The sequence below is a fragment of the Parasteatoda tepidariorum genome, chromosome 11 (genome assembly GCF_982258835.1).
Source record: "Parasteatoda tepidariorum strain Cologne lab strain chromosome 11, Ptep-v5.0, whole genome shotgun sequence".
Lineage (NCBI taxonomy): Eukaryota > Metazoa > Arthropoda > Arachnida > Araneae > Theridiidae > Parasteatoda > Parasteatoda tepidariorum.
The window spans coordinates 66,952,253-66,974,343 of NC_141765.1; the positions used below are offsets into that span (position 1 = coordinate 66,952,253).

The 22,091-nt window shown below is 26.4% G+C and overlaps 1 protein-coding gene across 3 annotated transcripts in view; it reads left to right on the forward strand.

Moving 5' to 3' along the window:
* Tdg (Thymine DNA glycosylase) overlaps positions 1 to 18,401 on the forward strand; it is a 29,804-nt gene extending 11,403 nt beyond the window's left edge. For all 3 annotated transcript variants that reach the window (XM_016049564.4, XM_016049566.4, XM_016049567.4), the window contains exons 4-8: positions 1,075 to 1,144; positions 3,685 to 3,817; positions 11,727 to 11,809; positions 12,801 to 12,877; positions 16,086 to 18,401. In XM_016049564.4, coding sequence (XP_015905050.1) covers positions 1,075 to 1,144; positions 3,685 to 3,817; positions 11,727 to 11,809; positions 12,801 to 12,877; positions 16,086 to 16,865 — 1,143 coding nt within the window. In that variant the 3' untranslated portion in view covers positions 16,866 to 18,401. The remainder of the gene's footprint in view (positions 1 to 1,074; positions 1,145 to 3,684; positions 3,818 to 11,726; positions 11,810 to 12,800; positions 12,878 to 16,085) is intronic.
* The last annotated feature ends 3,690 nt before the right edge of the window (positions 18,402 to 22,091 follow it).

Consider the following 22,091-nt stretch of genomic DNA (forward strand, 5'->3'; position numbering starts at 1 on the left):
AATATCGTCTGCACTAGTTGATTACCATTTTTGCAATCACCCCCTTGAACCATTAAGATTGAGTCCTTGTCCTAGAATGTTAAGATCTGATCTTTAGATCAAAAGTTATTCAGAGTAATCCTATATATATATATATATATACAGTACAGAACCCGTTATCCGGAAATCAGAAAACCGGAAAACCAAATAACCGGAACGAAATTCGATAAATTTCCCCGCCATTTTTGAAAAAACAAATGTTTTTCTCCTCATAAGATTTCAAGATTTTTTCTTTCTTTTTTGAAAGATGTTAACCTTACCATCATTTTGGAAACAATCATTAGTGTATTACTTCATCGTTTTTTTCTTCTTTTCAAGATTATTTCCAAATATATTTTTTTAGTTGAATTTGACAATAAAAAAAACGGCTTTTTGTAGCGATTCAGAAAACCGGAAAAATCAGTTATCCGGAATAGCGATGGTCCTGATCGTTCCGGATAATCGGTTCCCTACTGTATATATATAATTTTTTTTTGTGTGCACTGTATTGAGTTATGGTATATGATTAACTGAATGATTTAACTAAGTTATATTTATGTTTCAATTTTTGTACATCTAGAACAATACAAAGCTTAAGCAATGATTTTAAAGCTGATAATGAATTAATTTCAAGGTACATTCAAACTAATAATAAACTAACTTCAAAAGAACCAAATACATAATCTAGTGAAAGGATCCCTCTTGACTAAATTTAAAATTTTTTTTAGATAGCAACCGTTTCCATTTTATTTTAACCCATAACTATAATAATTTATTGATATACTAATCATTTAAATGTAAATTTTTGAAACATAAAAAATTTATTATATTCTGAATTACTTATAACATTTTAATTCTCTTAGTAATTTGATACTTACAAAAAATAGAATACATTAAATGGAATAGAAGAGCACAAATTTGGTTTTTTCAGTGTAAGAATATTTATTGGTTTTTCCATGTGTCTCACACAAGCCCCAATTAACTAAGTATGTAAATTGTAAAAATATTTTTTTAAATTTTACTTTAACTTTTAAATGTTTAAAATATTTTTTGTAGATTGGTATCAATCCTGGTTTAATGGCTGCATATAAAGGTCATCACTATGCTGGACCTGGAAATCATTTTTGTAAGCTTTCCTCTTTCTTTTTTTTTAATAATATATTTATCATACACTATATTATTAAATTAGTCATAGACACCAAACATTAAATTTCATCCCTATGTTAACTTTTAATATTGTTTTAGTGCTAATGAGATTTTATTTTTTATTGAAAATTAGTCAGCCTAGCTTGAAGAGATCTCATTGTTTACAGTAAACTGTATTCAAAAAAGCATAGTTGCAAAAGTTTAGGAATCAGTAAATTGAAATAAATAGCATTATAGAATTTGCATGTTAACAACTTGTGTGCTATATTAATTTATTAGTTTTATTAAACCGAATTTATGATTATTTGCAAATTAAAACTAGCCATGTTTTTTTCTAAGCGTTAAGTACTTAGAAATAAACTATACTGCTGTAGAGCATTTATATAATAATTATATATATATATATTTTCCCCCTAAGAATATATTAGAAAAGACTGTTTTGATGTATATTTTACATTGCTTCTCACGTTTGGGTTTAACTCGAATAATTCCTTTTTCATGTTCTTTATGTAACCAACACAGAGTTTTAATGAAATAAGCAATGGTTATCTGTCAAGATCGATGAATTTTATGGATATATCATTGGAAAACGAGATGTTCCAACATTAAGAGCTTACCTTTTTGAATGAAAAGTTAGACCTCCAATTCAGCAAGATTAATCAAATCTTTATCAATCTTCCTCCTCTTTCTGTTTAAAACAATGTGAAGATAGAAAGTTATTTTTTAAAGGATCCTTATTTTATTTATTTATTTATTTGAATTTAAAATTAGAAATTCCTTTTGGGTTGCTAAAATTATTTGTATGAAGAAAAACATTCCTTTCAGTATTTTCTTTCTATGCAATTAAGTGTAGAATGATAAGAAAACCTAGTTGTTTGCCATGAAATATGAACTTAAAAAATAATTTAGAGTAAAATATGAATATTATTCTTATCAGTAGTTAACTATTATGCAATTGTGGTGAGAGGCAACTTAACTTTTTATTCATCGTAAAATTTGGCTCATAGTTCTAACTAGCAAGTATCATTAAACAAATTATATTTATTTGTCTGTAAGTAGGACATTTACTAAACAGTTAAATGTACATTGCACAGAAAAAAATGGAACACCAGTGTAAGTAGTGCAGACGGTATTTTAAGTTACAAAATTGGACATAAAAACTTATTTTCACTGATTGAACATACCTTTGATTTGAATTCCTGACCCCTGAAGTATGGAGGGGACATAGCCATAATCTAGGAAATATACTCCCAATGGTTTAGTGAGGAGAGCAGTCCATAGTTTAGACTTATTAGTTTAATTTTACTTTTTGTCTATTTCACCAAATCTCAAATTTTTTTTTAAGCAAATCAAAAATATTTTGCTATGCAATTATTAAATTTGTGTATTCAAAAGTAATTTCATGCAAAAAGTAATTTTCAATAGCTATTTATTATTTTTTTATTTTAATTAGTTAATTTAGCAGTTAAAAAAGAACTTGATTCTAAGGTCTACAAATTTTTGACATTTTGAAGAATGAAATATGAAAAATATAAAATATTTAATTTTAAAATTAAAAATGAAAAAAATTTTTCGGCAAAATCTGTTGCATAGCTCCTAAGAAATGAAATTTTTATAAAAAGTTGTTTATTTGAAATTTGTTTTCTCTGGAATTATTTGAGTGATTGCGCTCAAATACCTTTTACCTCACTATTCATAATTTTTTCCACCATTACTGACTAAAACATTAAAAAATATCAAATTATCGAAAATTATTTTTTGCATCTAATATCTTTGGAGAAACGAATTTTGTAACTGTGTGCAAATTGTTTTTTTAATCTTTTAAAAATTTCATGAGGTATTGCAAAGTACGCAAAATGTGAAATTAATATTAAAGGGTCCAACCATACAACTCTGGCCAAATTATTGGGATCCAGTTTTCCAAATTGGAACTACCTTCCCTTTTGAGGATCTGAAACCTAAATCCATTAAAAAAAAAAGGTATATTTATTCAGAGAAAGTATGTTTTTGTCGTAACTTAAAATATCAACTAATTAATTAGTATGTTTGTGGTCAGGTCCTCAAAACATAGTCCTAATATGTGAAAATCTGATCATTAGATCAAAAGTTATATATGGTGTTTTGGTTTATAATTTTGTCCACTGTAAATAAGTTATTATTGTAGTTTGTATTTTAAGATACAATTATTTATGGGTAGTTATAAATTCTAAATTTAACGTAATTGTTTATATAAACAAGTGCTAAAAAGATTTTGTAAACCTTGAAAAACATTTGTGTGGATCAAACTATTTTGCAATGCTTAGTGTTATATGTACTTCATATATGTTATAAACTTTTGATTATGAATTTGATTAATCTTGTAACCTATAATTGGATATCAATTTGCTTCTAATGTCCTTTTTTTCATTCAAAATAACATCAAACATTAAAAAAAAATGTTTTATGATTGCGTACAATTTACTTTTTTATTTTTGTTATAGCATAATTTTTATAATTTTTTTTTTTTTACCATTTTTATAGGGAAATGCCTGTTTTTAGCTGGTTTAATTCCAGAGCCGATGAGTGCTGTAGATGATTTTAAACTTATTTCTCATGGTATTGGTTTTACTAATATAGTTTCACGTCCCACAAAAGGAAGTGCAGATTTAAGTAGGTACGTATATTTTTTATAATAAAGCCCGATTTATGAAGCTAAAAATGAGTGTATATTGGAAGAAATTTTGGGACCTGCTGAATGCTTGCCAATTTATGTAATTCTTTTAGAAGGCCAAAAGCTCTTGCCTGCTGTCAGCTTTCTTTTCACCTTCTCTAAATAATTTAACTGTTTATTATCGTACACACCTTCATCTTTATTTATTTGAACTTAATAAATTTATTATTTCTGTTTTTTAGAAATTGCTTCTAAGATAATATATATTGTAATAAATTGTTAAAAAGGTATTTTCTAGACAAACAATTTAAAAAAAAAGCTTTTTGTTCTGCAGAGATTTTAAGAGAGTTATTGCTGTTTTCATTTTTTAATTTATTCATCCGCTCTATTGTATATGGAAAATGGATTTCATCCAAATGCAATTAAAATTTTAGATAATGTAGTAAAGGACTCTTCTTATCAAAACCAATCAAAGTATTCAAATTTATATTTAAAAATTTAGGATAAAACTTTAAAATAATAAGTCAAAATTGAAAAGTGCTAAAAGCAGCTAAAACCAAATTTTTCTTTTGTAAAGAATTTAAATAAAAAGTTAGAAACCAAAAATAAACAAAAAATTTTTTTTTAAAGATATGTATGTTAGCAAAAACAGTACTTTATCAGGGAACAGAAAGGCTCCAGTGCCTTAGCAGAGAGTGTGTCTCCTAATGAAGTGCTGTTTTTGCTAACATGCATATCCTTAAAATTTCGTTTTTTGTTTATTTTTGGTTTCTAACTTTTTATTGCAATTATTTATTCTTATCAAAATTATAATTCATTTTAAATTATAAATCATTATTCTTATAATTCATTTTAAAGTGTTAACTTTTACATTTTGTTAATTGTGCCTCTTATTACGTATCGTAGAAACATCCCTGAACCAACACCAAGGTGGAAATGTAGAAGTAATTATTTTTTCATAAGATTTTTCAAACTCAACCTCATAAAATAAGTATGTTTGAATGCAAAATTTTATTGCAAACAATTATATATTTTTTAGTTAGGGCAAAAGTTGTTATTTGGTATTTAATGTGAAATGAACTTGTCAATAATATAAATTACATTGGTTACAAAAATAAAAAAATGAAAGAGGTCATCTTAGGCTTGGGACCTGTGTTTAAGTAGGTAAATTCTCTAAAAGGGGCCACTTATCCAATGAATAATATGTTGGAGATTTGTGAAAGCAGATCAGTTATCTATATGGAAGTTTACTTATTACTTAATGGCATCATCAGTTAAAAAAATTTATAAACATGTTTGATTGTTTTTAGAAATGATCAATGAATTGTAACCATATAGAGAAAAATATCTGGAGTTTAATGTTCAAAGACAATTTAATAGCAAATATATAGTTGCTTGAGTGTATAAACATGGACCTGATAAGGAAATGTTAGAAGGAAAAATCTGCTCTTTTTACAAGAAAATAATTATATATTTTTTTATTTATCTCATTCTTAAAAAAAAAAGAAATTAAAGGCGTTTTTTCTATTGAAAAATATAAGAATGGTCTACACTGCATTATTCTAAATATTTGCCGAAAATACAATTTTTTTTAACATTTTTTATCAATTGATGTATTGTAATTTCCATAAACCATGAAAAATATAAATCTCAATTGAAGATTTTGCCTATTTTTACATTCAACTAAAATTATATTTACGAAATCGTAGAAAAGCTCTTTTTATTTTAAAGTTTAGTTTTTGTTTGTTTAGTTTTGTTAAAATGTATAGAATTTAGGAGAGGAGGAGGAGGAACTTATGGGGTAGTTTTAACAATAAATAGAATTTAAGTGAGTTCTAACTTTCGTCAACATGCAGCTTTTTCTTACTTTCTTCATGTAAAAGTCTTTTATTTACTTGGCTTATAAACATATGTATATTTGCTTAAAAAAGTTGTATTTTAAATTAAATACATTTGCTTGTCTGTTCTGATAATTATATGCAAAGAAAGCGTCAATATTCAAAACCAACAATTTGATTTTTATGTATTGAGTTTTAATTTTCTAGCTGATGAGACCCACTCAGAATTAATTAGTTTGAACAATTACAGTAGAGAACCATTTATCCGGTATCCAGATAACCGGGAAAAATTTTGCTCGAATTTCCCGCCATTTTAAACTAGAACGATTTTAAAGTAGAACGAAAAAAGCGGAAATTGGACTCATCCTTGAAGTTGAGTAAAGGAAAATGTAAGGAAGGGGAAGATTTTTTCCCCCGTTTACCCAGAGAAACGTCATTTCCTCCGTGACCTTGAAGGCAGGGAAGGGAGGAATGTTTTATTTTTTCCTTTAGGCCGTCAATCAAACTCAAGTGCTGATTTCGTTTTCTGCTTGATTTACGAGAGGGGTGGGGAAAATGCATTGCATGCATATCAGTGAACAGAAAAAGAAAAGAGAAGAATATATTTATTTGACATCGACTAATAAAAATAAAAATCTTTTTCTTTTGAATAAATTCTTATTCTTTGGAAGTGCGGTATCAATTACAAGTTTTTTTTGGTGTGGAATCACATCTGCTGTAATTAAAAATCTTGTTTTTATCAACAGAAAAATAAAATAAAAGGAGAATTGTTTATTATTTTAAACATAGGATTATTTTATGAAGCAGATTGCAGTTTTGTTTTTCTGATTCCACTACGTTTCTTTTCGCGATAAATTTCGCACTCAATAAATTAATTCTTTTTATTCATAAATTTTATCATTAGGTTTTTTTTTTTTTTTTTTTTTTTTTAATTCCGTTGATCTTGCCTCGTTTCGGGTTTTAATATTTCTGCTAGTGCCTTTTTTAACTATCGTTTCGGTTCGATAATTTTCAAGTGTTTTTATTTAAATTTAATAAGTTTTCCTTTTATTTTATCGTTTCCCCCGTATAATTAGGTATGAAATATATTGCATTATTTAATCATTGGTTTTGTTTATATTATTTAATTTAGGAATCGTAATTATTTTTAAAAAATAAATATGAGAATTTTGTATTTTTTAAACATGATTTTCCTGTCTAAACTTGCACATTTTTTTGTTTTTTTAAATGTTATATTTCTACCATTTTTTTTTCTTTTTTCTCTTACTTTATGCATTACATTTTTTCCTTGTACTTCGGGTTCGATAAAACATCGATTAATGACACTTTTTGGTCGATCCAGAAAACCGGGAAATTCAGATATCCGCGATAGCGATAGTCCCGAGCTTCCCGGATAATTGGTTCTCTACTGTATTTAAACATAGAAATCTCACACTGAATCAGGTCTTTAAGATAAATTTGCACCTGTAATTTTTGAAATTTAGAGGTTAACTACAAATTGATAAATGGGCTTCCAATATTTTCTCCTTGAGAGTTATTAAAATATTTTAATATCTTAATTTTAGTTATACTTTTTTATTATATTCATTAGTTAATTCAGCTTATTGAGAATTTACTCAAGGTTAGAAAATTTGTATGATCCATTAAACATTTAACCTAAATTTTTGATTTTTCTAAGAAATAACTATATGAATATAACTACTTATTAAAATAATAAATTTCTAAATTTTTCTTGAAAACTATTTGTTAAATATTAATTACTTTTCAATTGTTGTCAGTGTTGTTCTGTTGCAAAACTGGCCATTTCCAAAACAAAACATTTTAAAGAAAAGTTGTTTTTCTGTATCACTAAGCCAAAATGAAATGGGATCTAAAATTCTTGAGATTAAGAAGCAATAAATAAAATTGAAACTTAATAAATCAATATTTTAAAACAAAGTAAGAAAGTCCACATGCATTAAGGGAGGGGAATATTAATTTTTTTTTTTTTGGATTTGGCTGGTTTTGCTTCTAACCGAAATTTAAATTGTTAAATTTATTGTAAATACTATTTATTATAAAATTATTTTTAAAACTACAAAGATGTATAGTTTGATTAAAAAATTTTATTAAACAAAAATTAAAATCTTAGTTAAAGTGAACTATATTGGACAGACACAATTTAGAACTTATTTAAGAACCATGAAATAAAATATATTAAATGCATATTTGTAACTAGAAAAAAATTCAGAATATCTTGACAATTGAATTTAATCTTTGGTATAGTACAATATCAAACATTATGTGTTTCTAAAATATCAATTAGTGATGAGTACACATTATTACAAAACATTAAAATAAAGTTCGATAATAACTGATGTAATTTTTCTTTTTTCTTGATTTATTAAAAGAGATACTGCCGTCACAGTCAGCACCAGAGATGAGATTTTTCCACTTTTTTCACTTTTGTCCTTCCAATTTCAGCCTCTTTATCAAAAACTCCGCTTATCTAAAAGTTTCACTTTTTTTAAAAATAAATATTCCGCTTTTTCAAAAAATTCAGCTGTTGAAATAAAATAATTATATTTATTTCCGATTTTCAAGGATAAAGAGAAAATTCAAACTACATAGCTGCCAACCCTTCCGTGTTTTTACTTATTTTAGCTATTTTACTCGCAGAAGGTAAGATTTTCCAAATTTTTACTCACCTATCAGATATCTTGTATTTTTGTAATTAAGACGTCGCTGCTTCAAATGAGCCTTCTGGAAGTCCCAAGCCCGGAATCTGCTAACATTTCGATTCTTATTCACGCGATTTTAATATCAAACATAGCCTTTTGTATTTAAGTGATTTAAAAGTTGTGCCTTGCGACTCTTATTCACGCAATTTGAATATCATACATTATGATTCTTTTTTACGAGATTTAAAAATACAATGTCACTTTTTGTATTTATGCGTTTTTAAAATCCTATTCAGCAGTTTGTATTCACAAGAGTTTAAAATACAATGTCGTGATTTGTTCATGCGCTTATAATATCAAACATCGATTTTAGTAATAAAATAATGCATTGGAATTTGCATTCACACAATTTAAGAATTATGCATTGTGATTCGTATTTACAAGATCTAAAAAGTACGCGTTGTGGTTTGTATTTACACAATCTAAAAATTATGAATTGCTATTTGTATTTATGCTCTTTTTAAAAGTCTGTAACGCAGTTTGTATTTTCTCATTTTTAAAATCGAATATTGAGTTTCATATTCACGCGATTTTAAAATCCAAGATCGCTATTTGTATTCATGCGATTTTAAAATCAATTATCAACACTCTTGTAAGAAGTAAGTTTTTCTTTAATGAGCTATTATAAATGTGACTGTTTTTCTATCGACAATTATTAGTATATATAGGCATATTCAAAACTTGCATTCTGTGCAGGGTGGCCACCAACCTTGAAAACCTGGAATTATCAGGGAATTTTTTTTATACTGGAAAAATCAGGGAATTTTAAAGAAAATCTGGAAATTTTTTTAATTTCACTAATTTTCTTAATTAAAATTATTTTATCCATTATACCCACTTTTTTTAGACGGAAATGTATCTCCACGCAGTTGAAATATCATCAACTTAGCAATACTTTGCTTGCATCAAAATTTGCTCCATTACAGCTCTGTTAAACTAGAATGCCACATAAAATTCTCCCACTGTTGTTAAATGAATGTGGAAACCTTTGACCGCTATGGACTGTGCAATTTAGGAAAGATTGTGGTGGAGGTGGAAGAAGGGATTAGGATATTAGCTTCTGTTTTTAAATTCTGTCCTTGGGCTGAATCCATTTATGGCTTAAGTTTGTTCCAATGATTTCGTGGTAATTTTTTTTCCATTCCGACAAAATGTTTTTGTATTTTTAACTTTATAAAATTCTCCAAAAATTAGTTGATTATAATTTAATAACAATATTGAATTACTGTGAATTATTTTTTCTCAGCAAACCAACCACACATATTTTTTTACAATCGCTAACAGCAATGTTTATCGACAAATTGTTACAATTGTTACATTAATGCTAATTTTTTGTTTCATTGTAACCTTTTATAACATATTTTAATTTTTAAAAAAGGTTTTTTTTAAGAACTAACTATATACTAATATTTAATTTTACTCTTTTGTTGGTCAATATATATGATTTTTGATTCAAAACTTTGTACCAACCATAACATTAAAAAATGAATAAAAATCTTGCCAAATTGTCAAAATAAATTATTTTTTTCAAGATATGTTAAAAAAATAAAATTTGAATAAAATATGTTATTATATAGTCACTTTTCTTGCCTACACTTTATTAGAATAAAGAAACTAAAACCTGAAAATTTTAAGATTTTTATCTGGAAAAGTCAGGGAAATTTGAAATCTGATTTGAGTGGCCACCCTGCTATGCTTGCAAAGAAGAATGTGACACAGGCAGATAAAGAAATAAAAAATAGGAATATGTTTGAAGATGGGCTAACTACTAAATTAATCACCAATCTGTTTCTCCACATTCACAAGCTGCATTATGAGCAATTTGACCTTTTTAAAGGATTTTTTTAACTTGTTTTGTGAAGCATTTGCAGCAAATTAAAAAAAAAAAAAAAAAGATATAGCAAACAAAAGCAATCACATAAAAAGTTATTCTATTTTTTTTTTTTTGGAAAAAGAGTTGATGAACATAGCACCAAAATCCTAAATTTAAAAAATAATGGTGCTGTTATTTATGCTATTAAATGTGAAATTCTTATCGATCTAACTAATCTTAACTATCTAAACAGCTGCTGATTATTATGTAATTTTTCAAACTAAAATAGCAATTTTCGTATGTTAAGGAGTAACTATATGTTTCTACTTCACAGTTATTGACATGTTTCACAGGGCTCTAGCTAGATTAGATTATAATATGAACATAGTGATTCTAATTGTGAAAGTTTATTTTCTTTTCTAAATAATTTAACAAGTCATGTTACTGATATATTTGTTATAAATCACATAACAGTTTTTATTAAAAGAAAGGGAATGTTAATGTATGTTCTCAGTAATTTTAATTTGCTAATCCAGGCAATTTCTCTAGTAATAATTGTCTCCTTTATATGAACTGAAGAAAAATATAATTTCTAACTTTATTTTTTCAATTGGTAATATTACTTTTTACTAAATGTTAAGTATCGATGTAATCATTCATATATTAATAAATTAGTAAAAAATTTTATGTAAGTGCATAGTTATTTATTATCTTGAATTGTCCAGAATTTATTATAAAATGATTGCACGTGCGTAAAATTGACTCTCGTGAAAATTCAGCTTTTAGCCAATCTCATCCTTGCAACACAATCCTTCATAAAGGAAAAAAAAACAGAACTCATTTAATAAACTTTGCGGGCACAGTTATAAACTACAATATAATGCTAAACAAGTAGTAATTTAACTCTTTCTTAAAAGTGACATTTACTGTTTATGAAAAAGGTCAGTTTTGCAACTCACTATCTGGAGAATTTGGCTAGCTTTGCAGCAAAACATACCAAATCCTCCAGATAGTAAGTTGATTTGTAAATACTTATAAAATATGGATTTGATTAAATGTGGCGTGGTTTCTTTTATTCAGTTGATGGAAAAGATGAGTTAGACCTTTAAATAATATATATGTGTGTGTGTTTCCAAAATTTAAAAAGATTACCGATTTTGCATTTGAATGACAAATTTGTTCATTATTATGTTATTATAAAATATATGTTTAATAAAATGTTTTTGTGTAACTAAATTTTACAGCTAGATATCTTAAAATTTACTCATATTCTGTAAATGAAAATGAAACTCATTGTGTATGTTATTTTTCTTTTGAGTGCTGTACATTATTTAGATTTTACCTTTGATAAAACAAAGTTATTAATGATTTTTTCAATCAGTTTTTCTTTATCTGAAGAAAAGATGTGTTTACTACATATTTTCCAAAAAATATAAATTTTAGTTCTATAGGATTTTCTTACATAATAAATTTTGATTGCAATAAATAAAAAAAAAACCTTTGCATTTTTATGTAGATTAATAACCTATTTTAAATTTTAGGAAAGAAATCAGAGAAGGAGCTGAAATATTACTTTCAAAACTAAGGAAGTATCAACCTAAAATTGCAGTATTTAATGGGAAAAGTATGCTTTCACTTTATGTTGTAAAATTTGTTCTGTTTTGAGTTTTAAAAAAAATCTTTCTTGTGACAATTATTAGAAAATAAGTGACAAATTATTGGGGCAATAGTGATAATTAGACAGTAAATAGTACTTAAATGTCTATATTTTAGTCTTTACAATCTTTTTAAAATAAATTTACTTTAAAACTTTGTTTTAAGTTGGGATTTATTGAAAATAAAAAAATTTGATCATCAAAATAATACCTAATATTTTTATGGATATCAAAATAGTAAACTTAATTTCAAAATTAAACTCATCTTGAAATTAATCATCTTGAATTATCTTGAATCATCTTAAATCATCTTGAACTATTTTTGCTGTTCTAAATCCTCTGCTTCAATGCTATTTACTAAAAATTTAGTTATATTATGTACTTAAATATATAATTTAACAGAATGAGATTGATATAGATTAATGAAAATTTCTTAGAATTTTATTCTTAAGGTTATTTTAAAGGCAAAATATATTGAACAAAATTTGATAATAGGTTGATTTAAAGGTGTTTTACTAATCTTTAAAAGCTATTTTCCTTTGTCGCATATTATGCATTATTAATTATAAAGACATAAAAAACTTAATGCATGACTTAAACATTAATCAAGAAAAAATTAAAGTTAAAAATATGAAGTAAAGCCTATGGAAAAATCTCACATTTTTAACATCAGAACTGACACTCATCAGAACTTATTAAATATTATTCAATTTTGAGTGTAGTATTTCCATTTGATTTCTTAATAGTATGCCATTATAGTTGTGTAGAAAAAATTCCTCCTTACCACCCAACATATAAACATTCTTTTTATTGATGTCAAAATATTATACAATAAATATTTTTTATTACTAATTACTATAATTTTATGATTAATAACTTTTGTTACATGTTCAATTTGATTGCAGCAAACATTTTCATTCAAAATCTTATGAGCTCATTTAATTTATTTATTCACTTTAGTGATATATGAAGTCTTCTCAGGAAAGAAAAATTTTGATTTTGGACGACAGCCTGACCCCATTCAAGGAACTGGAATTGTAAGAAAATTTAATGTTTCAAATATCTCACTATTTAATGTGGTGATTTTAAATGTGTTTATTAACTAATCTTTAAAAGTAATTACTTTACTTAACTCTATAGTCAAAGATGTAGGGTATCACCAACAATACCAAGCTATCATTACTAAATAACAGAAGTTTTTTTAAATGCTAAATACTCAAAAAATTAATAAAATGCAACTCTCTAACAGATTATTAAAATTCGATGAGTATTGAGTATATTCATATAAAAAAAAGTATTTATAAAGGGATTTATTAACATTGAAAATATAAGCCTACATTTAGACAGATATTAAGATGAAATTAAATGGACAGATAAAATATTATGTTGCATTAACAGTTATAAAAACATGAATAAATCTTTGTAATTTTAAATTATTAAGCTCTATTTTCTTTTACACCATCCCTGAAGTTAAAATACTATTAAAACAAGCTTTTTTTTTTTAAAATTATTATTACTCTAAAAATTTATCTTCTTTTTATCTGTTTTAAAAATAAATAAAAAAATCTGCTAGCTTCCTCTGAGACCATATTTATTCAAACAGAACAAAATTTTTTCCTAAATGATAGACAAATAAAATAAAGTCTATCTATTTAATTCTGGTGAACTCAATTATTTAACTAATTTTAATTGTTAACAGTCCATTATTTTTAGGATGGTTAACATTTTAAATAATGTTTTTCCTGATATTTTCATACTATCAGATTTAAAAAAAAATAATTATGCTTTTTGTCTTAGACTAAATTAAAGGTGAGAAATGTTATTGGGCAATAGATATGTAATAGATATGTAATATGCTTTTTTATAGCCAGCAAATTACAGAGACAAATTTTGACTACTTTGAGAAAAAAAAACATGATTGGTAGTTAATGAGATAGAAAAAATTAAGGTTATATCAATGTAAAAAAAAGTCTCAAATAATTTGTATAAAAAGAAGTAGGAAATTAGGTTCTAGTAGTCTTTCTTTTTTTTTTCTTTTCTTTTTTTTCTTTCTTAATGATTAGATAGAATCTAGAGAATGAAATAATGAATCTAGAGGAATAGAATGAATCTAGAGAAAACCTAAATTATTTCTTTCTTGATCTTGTCTTAGAGGGGCAAAGAAGGGACAAATTCTTTATTATCTGTGTGTGTCAGAAGGAACCAGTGATCCACCTATTACTTTTTGTCAAACAATCGTAAAAGAATGGCAGACTTAGATAAAATGAAGTAAACCCAAAATCTCAATTAAAAACTTTCTACAATCAAATGATTGACTCGTGTAACTAGTTCCAGTCTTTTCATCACTAAGTCTGCAAAAATTTGTTCAAAAATCACTGTATTTATTAATAGTATTTTAATTTATATTTAAATCGAGCTTAAAAAAAAGCTGAACTCTGATAGGTGTGACCACAAACTGAACCACAATTTAACAAGTCACACAGAGAGTTAAAGCTTAAAAATTCTGTGACATCTTGAATCGATAATATATGTAACAACAAGATCAACTAAATATCTGAAAACAATGCTTTCTGCCTGGTAAGAAAACCAACCACTATTTGTCTTTATTCTTTATACCTGAAAGTCAAATGGAATAATGTAAACCCCTAGAATGTGCACCTGCACATAGTAGAAAAAGATATTCTCAAATCTGTTTCTTGGGTATCTACTGATCAAAATTCATGAAAATCCAAATTTTTTAAAAGAAAAGTCAGGAAAATTTTTTCTTTTGCTAACTCAAATTCGAAATTTGCGTGTTTTAATACCATCTTATTAATAATATTTATAATTGAAAAAATACGTGAAGACAGCCAAAAAAAAACTATATCTACTAAAAAACATGATTGGAAAATGATGTGAATGTATGACAGAATCGTAAACCAAGTGGTTAAATGGAATATCTCAAATTTGAAAGTTGTTTGTCGTAATATAACATATTTAAAATATTTGATAAACTATGTGGAAATGGGAGAAAAACGATAACTGCAGAAAATGGTATGAATGTATGACGGAATCGTTGCAAACCTAGCTCATCAAAAAGTATCTCAAATTAGAAATTTTATTTACATTAAAAAAATAATTTTTTTTTTAAAGGGGGATATAGCTAAAAAAACTAAGTAGATTTATGATGAAGATTCGATTTGAGCCCATCAAAAAGAGAACTCAGATGCAGAATTTGAAAATCCCGCTTTTCTAGGTTATCTGTCTCACCATACAGGGAAAAAGTGATAGTAAAAAAAAAGTCTATAAGAAATGTTTTTTTTTTATAGTAGCGCTGCTTTATAATTAGAACAAAAAAGACAGCAAAAATGAAACAAATTTTTTAAAAAAATTCTCAGTTCTTGAAGAAAAAAAAGTGTTGAAAAAATGACAAAATAGACTTGCTTGAATATAATTTTAAAGACATAGTTGTACGTAACTTATGGTTTAGTATAAAGTAATAGATAGTTTCAATTTTTCCAAGTTTCTCTTTTCCATGTATCTTTCAGAACATAAATTAACAAGTTTTAGAACTTAACAAATATGTGTAAAAAAATATTTCTAATGTGTTTTAAAAAATATGATTTTAAATTACTCTTTATTAAATCTTTTAAATTTGTTTCTCAAAAATAATTTGTTGTACATTTAGCCAAATATATGGCAGAATATTCTGCTAAAGAGCCAAATATTTCTTTCATCCTTAGTTTTGAACATACTAAATTTTTTTGCTTGTCCTCACAAAGACTAGAACAAATTATCCTATGTAGTAAGACTTCATCAATGATACAAAGCCAAGAATAACACTAAATTGTGTATTTATTGTGATTAATTATATTTTAGGGCTGCTAACTCATTATTTCTCTGTAATAATTTCTTTTAGGTATTGTTTTATTCACCTAATTCTGTTTTCTGTAAGACTTTTACTTAAGCAAATTTTTTCTTCTCCGGCTTAGAACCCCCAACTTTTGTGGAATTTCTTAAAATGAGTTTTTAATAAATATTGTTAATTTCAAAATAGATCTTTGTCACATAGCCAATCACATCACTAATTTTGAGTCAGACTTAAGTTTCTAACCTTTACTCATTATAACTATTTTGTCTATTTGTAATGTAATGAGTAACAATTTTACATAATCACTTATCAGTCTGACTCTAGGATATTTGTTTTCCCAAAAAAATTTTTTTTATATGTATTTGTTTTAAATTTTTTATTTTGAAATTTTGCAGTCTGTTTTTGTCATGCCTTCCTCAAGTGCAAGATGTGCTCAACTACCTAGAGCAGTTGATAAAGTTCCATTTTATATCGCCCTCAAGAAATTAAGAGACCATTTATGTGGTGTTCTTCCTGATTTGGATTTTTCTGAAGTGTCATTTCCTGATGTCAAGTTAAAAGTGGAGGTTAAAGAGGATAATCATGAAGATTGTTTCAGTGACTTTCGAAGGAATGATGTTAGTGCTACTGTGCATAGAAGCTTAGAAACCGAAACTGAGATGAGAGTGATGATTCCTGTACGAGGTAAACGGGGTAGAAAACGAAAAACAGATTTAGGTCGTTATCCTGTGCCTGTTAATCATACTGATGCTGAATGTTCCAGGCCTCGAGGAAGAGGTTCTGGCAGACGTGGTAGGGGTAGAAGACCTGTAGAACATCATAGTGGATATAGCCCGTCAGGGTCATCTTGGTCTAGCTCATCAACTGTTACCTCACCTTATTTTTCTACAGATTCAACTCCTCAGCATAGTTGGCAGCATTGGCAAGAAAACCATAATGGAACAGAAAATTCTTTTACAGATCATTCACAAACTCATAATATGAGCCCTGTTCATAATTATCAAATGACTCATGCTGAACAAGCTAGTAAGCAGTCTCAAAATAATCAGTATTATGGTGGTTATAACCGACCTTACATGGGTTATTCTCAGGCTGACTGTTCATATGTACCTCAAGTTGATACATATGCTAAGGTTAAAGAAGAATGTTATGACACAAGCTTTAATGAATATTAATGTAGCAATTTTTTAAAAACTGCTACCTTAACTATAATGTCCCCCATTTTTACAAAAGATGCTGCAAAATACAATATTTCTTATGTTTATCTTAATTGATAATTTGATTATTCTGTTACATTTCATGTTTTTTTCCTTCATTAATTTAGTTGATATCTTGACTTATGTTTCAGCTTATTTATTTTTAAACTAAATTAAAAAAAAAAAGAAGAGAATTTTGCAGTATCTTTTACATCCCCTTGTTATAAGAATTAACTCCTTAAAAGATGTACATGAGGAGTATAATCTTTACCACATGTTCACATTAATTGACCGATAGTCTAGTCTGTTTTTATCATCTTGTCGTTTTGCATCCTGAATGTTTTGATATTTGTGAATGTTCGTTCCATTAGATCATTTTAACTTTTGATTGCCTTCATGTTCCTCACAAATATTTTATATTATGATAAAGGTTCAAAATGAGTAGACTGTTTTTGTGCAATAAAACTAGGCTATTTTTTAATTTTATGTTATCGAATGTATGTGAGTTCCTTTGTTTTAATTTGCAATTTTGCTTAAAGCATTATTGCTGCTCATATTATACTTGAAAAACAGCAATTTTAAATTTTTATGCTGTTTGCATGGCTAATAGTTCAAACTGAAATTTGGCTTCCTAACAATTATTTATAAATCTAATTGAAGATCCTTTGATTATAAAGCAAAGGGTACTAAAAACTATCATATCTTTTTGGGCCTTAAATAACGTAACTTACTGTTTCACACTAAAAGTGTGGCCTATTTGATAAAATGTATGTTGTAATTTTTTTCTCTTAATTTTAAAAGTTAGAAATAATTTTACTATTAGAAAATCTAATTTACCACATAGATTAAGAAGAAAAAAAAACTTTGTTAATGTGATACTCATGCTAAATATATGTTGTAAATTGCATAAAAATTCATCATAACTATTGCAGAGAGTAAAAATAGGTGATCTTAAAAATAATCAGAACTGATAAATTTTATTTGGTTAGATATTTTGTTAAAAGAAATACCTAAATTAAGATTTATTGTGTTGTTTTTTCTGACATTTTATATTTTAACTCGCTTATAGTAAACAAATATTAAGTGGTAAATTTTTTCATTAAAAAGCAAACTTATTTATTACAATGTTAACATTACTTTATTGTGTTATATTTGATATTATTACACAACATAGTGTTGATATTTAAATTGTGTTTAATGCTAGAACTGCGGAACAATCTTACGTACTCTGGAGCAGCAAGAAATGATCATTTTGACTCCCTTCATAAAAACCACTGAAATAGACAGAATATAATTTTAAATGCCATACATTGACAAAAATATATAAATTGTGTGTATTTTATATTTAATATTACATGATAATTTACTAAATTTTTAAAATACTGTAAATATATCAATTGGATCATACTACAACTACTTAAATAACTCACTAATTCGATATAAAAATTGATTTCAAATAAATAGCTTTTAAAGTTAAAATGAATGCTAACTAAAATAAAACATTTATTTTTGATGTACTTACTCACAGAATGATTCTTTCCTTCAATCCGTAAAGAAATTATCGATGAAGGACATTTATATTAAAATTTAAATTACACATGTATTAGGAATTAATGCACTGAATACAAGTGTAATTTTTAACAATTTTTCCATTATGCATGATCCAAAATAATAAAAAAGATATGCACAAGTCATCATCCAAAAGCCAATTAAAGGAATATTTCATCTGATCATGAATATCTACACAATACTTTGTTTCATTATAAAATGATTTAAATATTGTAAAATGCCATATGTAACTTCTTGAATTTGTCTTCAGTTTTTACAGTAGACTGTAATGAGCTCAGTAGAAAAACATCTTATTTTTCTTTTGGCTTGATAGATGGTTATAGTGTGATTATAATTGTAAGCATGATATAAAGATGAAGAATTTCTTTTCTGTTATTTTTACATTGTGCCGACCAAAATTGTTTTTTTAGAATTTAGCAATTCACAAATTTGAGGCTTGTAAGACTTTAACGATTTGTGACATTTTCAGATAAACGTAATTGAGGATTTGTTGCTTCATCTTTTCCATTTAGGAGGTACTTAGTACCAACATCAACAGATAACCAAAATTTTGTTCTGAATTTAGCATATTTTACAGTTTTTAATAAAATTATTCCACATTTCAGATTAGGAGCAAATTTATTAGTCTGTAATAGAGTAGATCTTAATGTCTTCTTGTCAAACCTCAAATATCTTTATTTCTTTACAAAATGGATACTCCATGCCTCAGATCACAATGAACATAAATCTAAAATTTTGCTCTTGTTGCTCTTCAAACATGTAGTATAGCAAAAAAAAGTATCTAACTCAGCCAGAGATAAACTCCAGTCTTTATATCCAAATTACTGAAGTGCTTCTGATTCTGCACATTTTTTCTTATGCTACAAGATCTTAAGCAAGAATACTGCTGCTAGCTGAGTTTTCGAATTTATTTCATTGTATATAGTGTAACTAGGAGCTGTAAAAACAGTTTTTCATATATTACGATCCTATTTTGCACTTTCATTATATCTGCTGTGTTGATCTCCATTAACTTAGCCGTTTTCGGATCTCTAATGCTGTGTGTTTGGAATTCTTCATTGTCTACAGAAAACTGATACAATTTTTCATTTTTTAGTCAAATCTCTTTTTTGCTTATAGGTCATATTTTGTAAAATTTAAGAGCAATAATATATCAGTGACCGAAAAAAAAAATACCAGTTCATGATTGTCTATATTTAGCATATGATTCATAGCGTAAAGGCAAGATTATATTTCACTGAAGAATTCATCTACACTGATATTGAACTATATAAAAACTGCTATTATAATTCTTATTAATTGCAGTGAGGTATCTGAACTGATAAAAGTAACAAATGGAACAATATATCTGTAAAATTAACTAATTCTCAAAAGAAATGTAAGCATGAAAAACCCTGCACCTGCTTTCTTTGCAATATTTTATTCAAAAGAGTGAGAAAAAGCAAGCTAGGAATCAAAATTCACTAGAGATAGCAAAAAGAGTGACCACCCAGATTTTTATCACTCTTGGAGACAGTATAAATGCAAGTGAAAAATGCTTATTACTGAATTTTTCTCATTGATTGTTTGTCTATGTCTTTGCGAGTAAAATGAGTATTTCATTGAAAGGGTCAAAATGATTCTTGTCTGTCGTTTTAGGAATAGATGCCTATATTTCAAAATCTGACTAATCTAGAATGATGAACTTTTGTTTAGAAATATTTGTTAACTGTATAGAAAAAGTCAAAAATTTTCAAAATGATTTCTTTCAGTCAAACAAAAGTAATCAACTGGCAGAAATGATTAAGGGTCAAAATGACCCCTACCGCTGTTCTAGTGTTAACTTATGACTAATTTTTTTAATTGTTGAATTCTCTAATTGAATATTTTTAGTTCATTTGTTATTTATTAAATCATTTATTGTTGTTATATGTTTAAAATAATGCTTGAAACATTCATCAATCTGATGGTAAATATTTTCAACTAGTAATAGATTGAAGGAAGCTTCATTAAATTTTATTATAATGTATTAAATTAATCTCAACATGGGTCATAATTACGTATTGAAACCAAATTTTAATTGTTCCTTTCATTGATATTTTATGTTATACTTTTTTTAGATTAAGTTTTTAAAATTTTGGATGAAATGTACTTGATAATGATAAAATATGTGCATGGCTGACCTATAATTCATGCTCAAGTAAAACTTTTGTAGTTCTCAGAAAATGCTATCAATATTGCTTATAACTTTTTACTGAAGATACTTAATAATTTTTTACGATGCTTTAGTTGATCTAATGCAATACCAATTTCTTGAAAGTTCAGATGGAGTGTGATCTGTGATTTAAAAAAAAAATGCAGGTAGCAATATAGTTGTAATAATAATTATATTTCAAAGAATAAATGCCCGCATTTACAAGTGTTAAAATTCTAGGGAGTACACAATGGTAGATCAGTTTTCAACCTCAATAATTAAAGCAATCAGCCTTATTAAGGGTCAGTAGTTGTCTTATGTTTGAGTACCCCATATGGATTTTCAGGATTGTTATTGCTTCAGAGATACCTATCTTCTAACTGCTTAAATAAGTTGTTCATAATTCTTTTAAAAGACTGAAAGTTCAGCTGAAACATTTTTTTATCAAGAGGCAATACTTGAAACCACAATGTAACTTATCAATTTAAAACCATACTTGTTTTTAGATGATTTTTCTAAAACTAAGTAGTCCATATAAAAGGATGTAACTGCTATGCATTAATTTATGTCGGCTTTCTTTATGTTCTTCTCATTGCTAAGTAACATACTTTTGTATATAATTTTGGAGAACAGCCTTAATTAGAAAAAAGATTTATTAGCAAATTTTATGTTTGTCTATGAAAACATGTAAAAGCTTAAGCACAATAAATTCATTAGTTAACTGTAAATACGAAAATTACCGGAGTAAAATTTAGCAAAAAAAAAAAAAAACATTTTAAGATATGGGTTACCTCCATTACTAATCTTAATTCATGTAAAATGTGATAACACATATCATTATTATTGCTTCTAAAATTTGAAATTATGTTACCGAAACCTTTAACTTGTTTGGGTAATTGTATTTTAAACATATAATCTGATAAATTTGCTGTTAAAGACACTCTAGCGTTAAATACACTCTAGTTTGCATCGATGCTTATATAACCTTTTTGTTTGGTTATTATTTATTTTGGTGTTTGTAGAAGGTTAGAATCATCATTATTTAGAGGTGTAACATGTTCACAATTTTTTTTTTAGCTGTTTTGTTTAATTTTGTCTTTTAACCATACATAATAAAAAAGTATTTTCTTTCTGCATTTTTTTCCATACAAGCATTATATAAATTTACTAACTTATGAATATTTATTTGCTTGCTTCAAAAATAGCATTTAATTTTGATTTGATCCTTGTATTTTTAATTTTGTAGTTTATATTGCTAAATAATTTTCTTTACAAGTGAGATTTTATAATTCGTTTTAACTATTTATCTTTGTTATTGTAATGATATTTTTATTAAACATTTTCTTTTTATACAAATAAGTTTCTGGCAATTATTATAAAAATTTTGTTTTACTTTATAGCTGTTTTTTTTCTCATCTATATGTATTTATTTTATTTTTAAACTTTACTTTGTAATTCCTGTT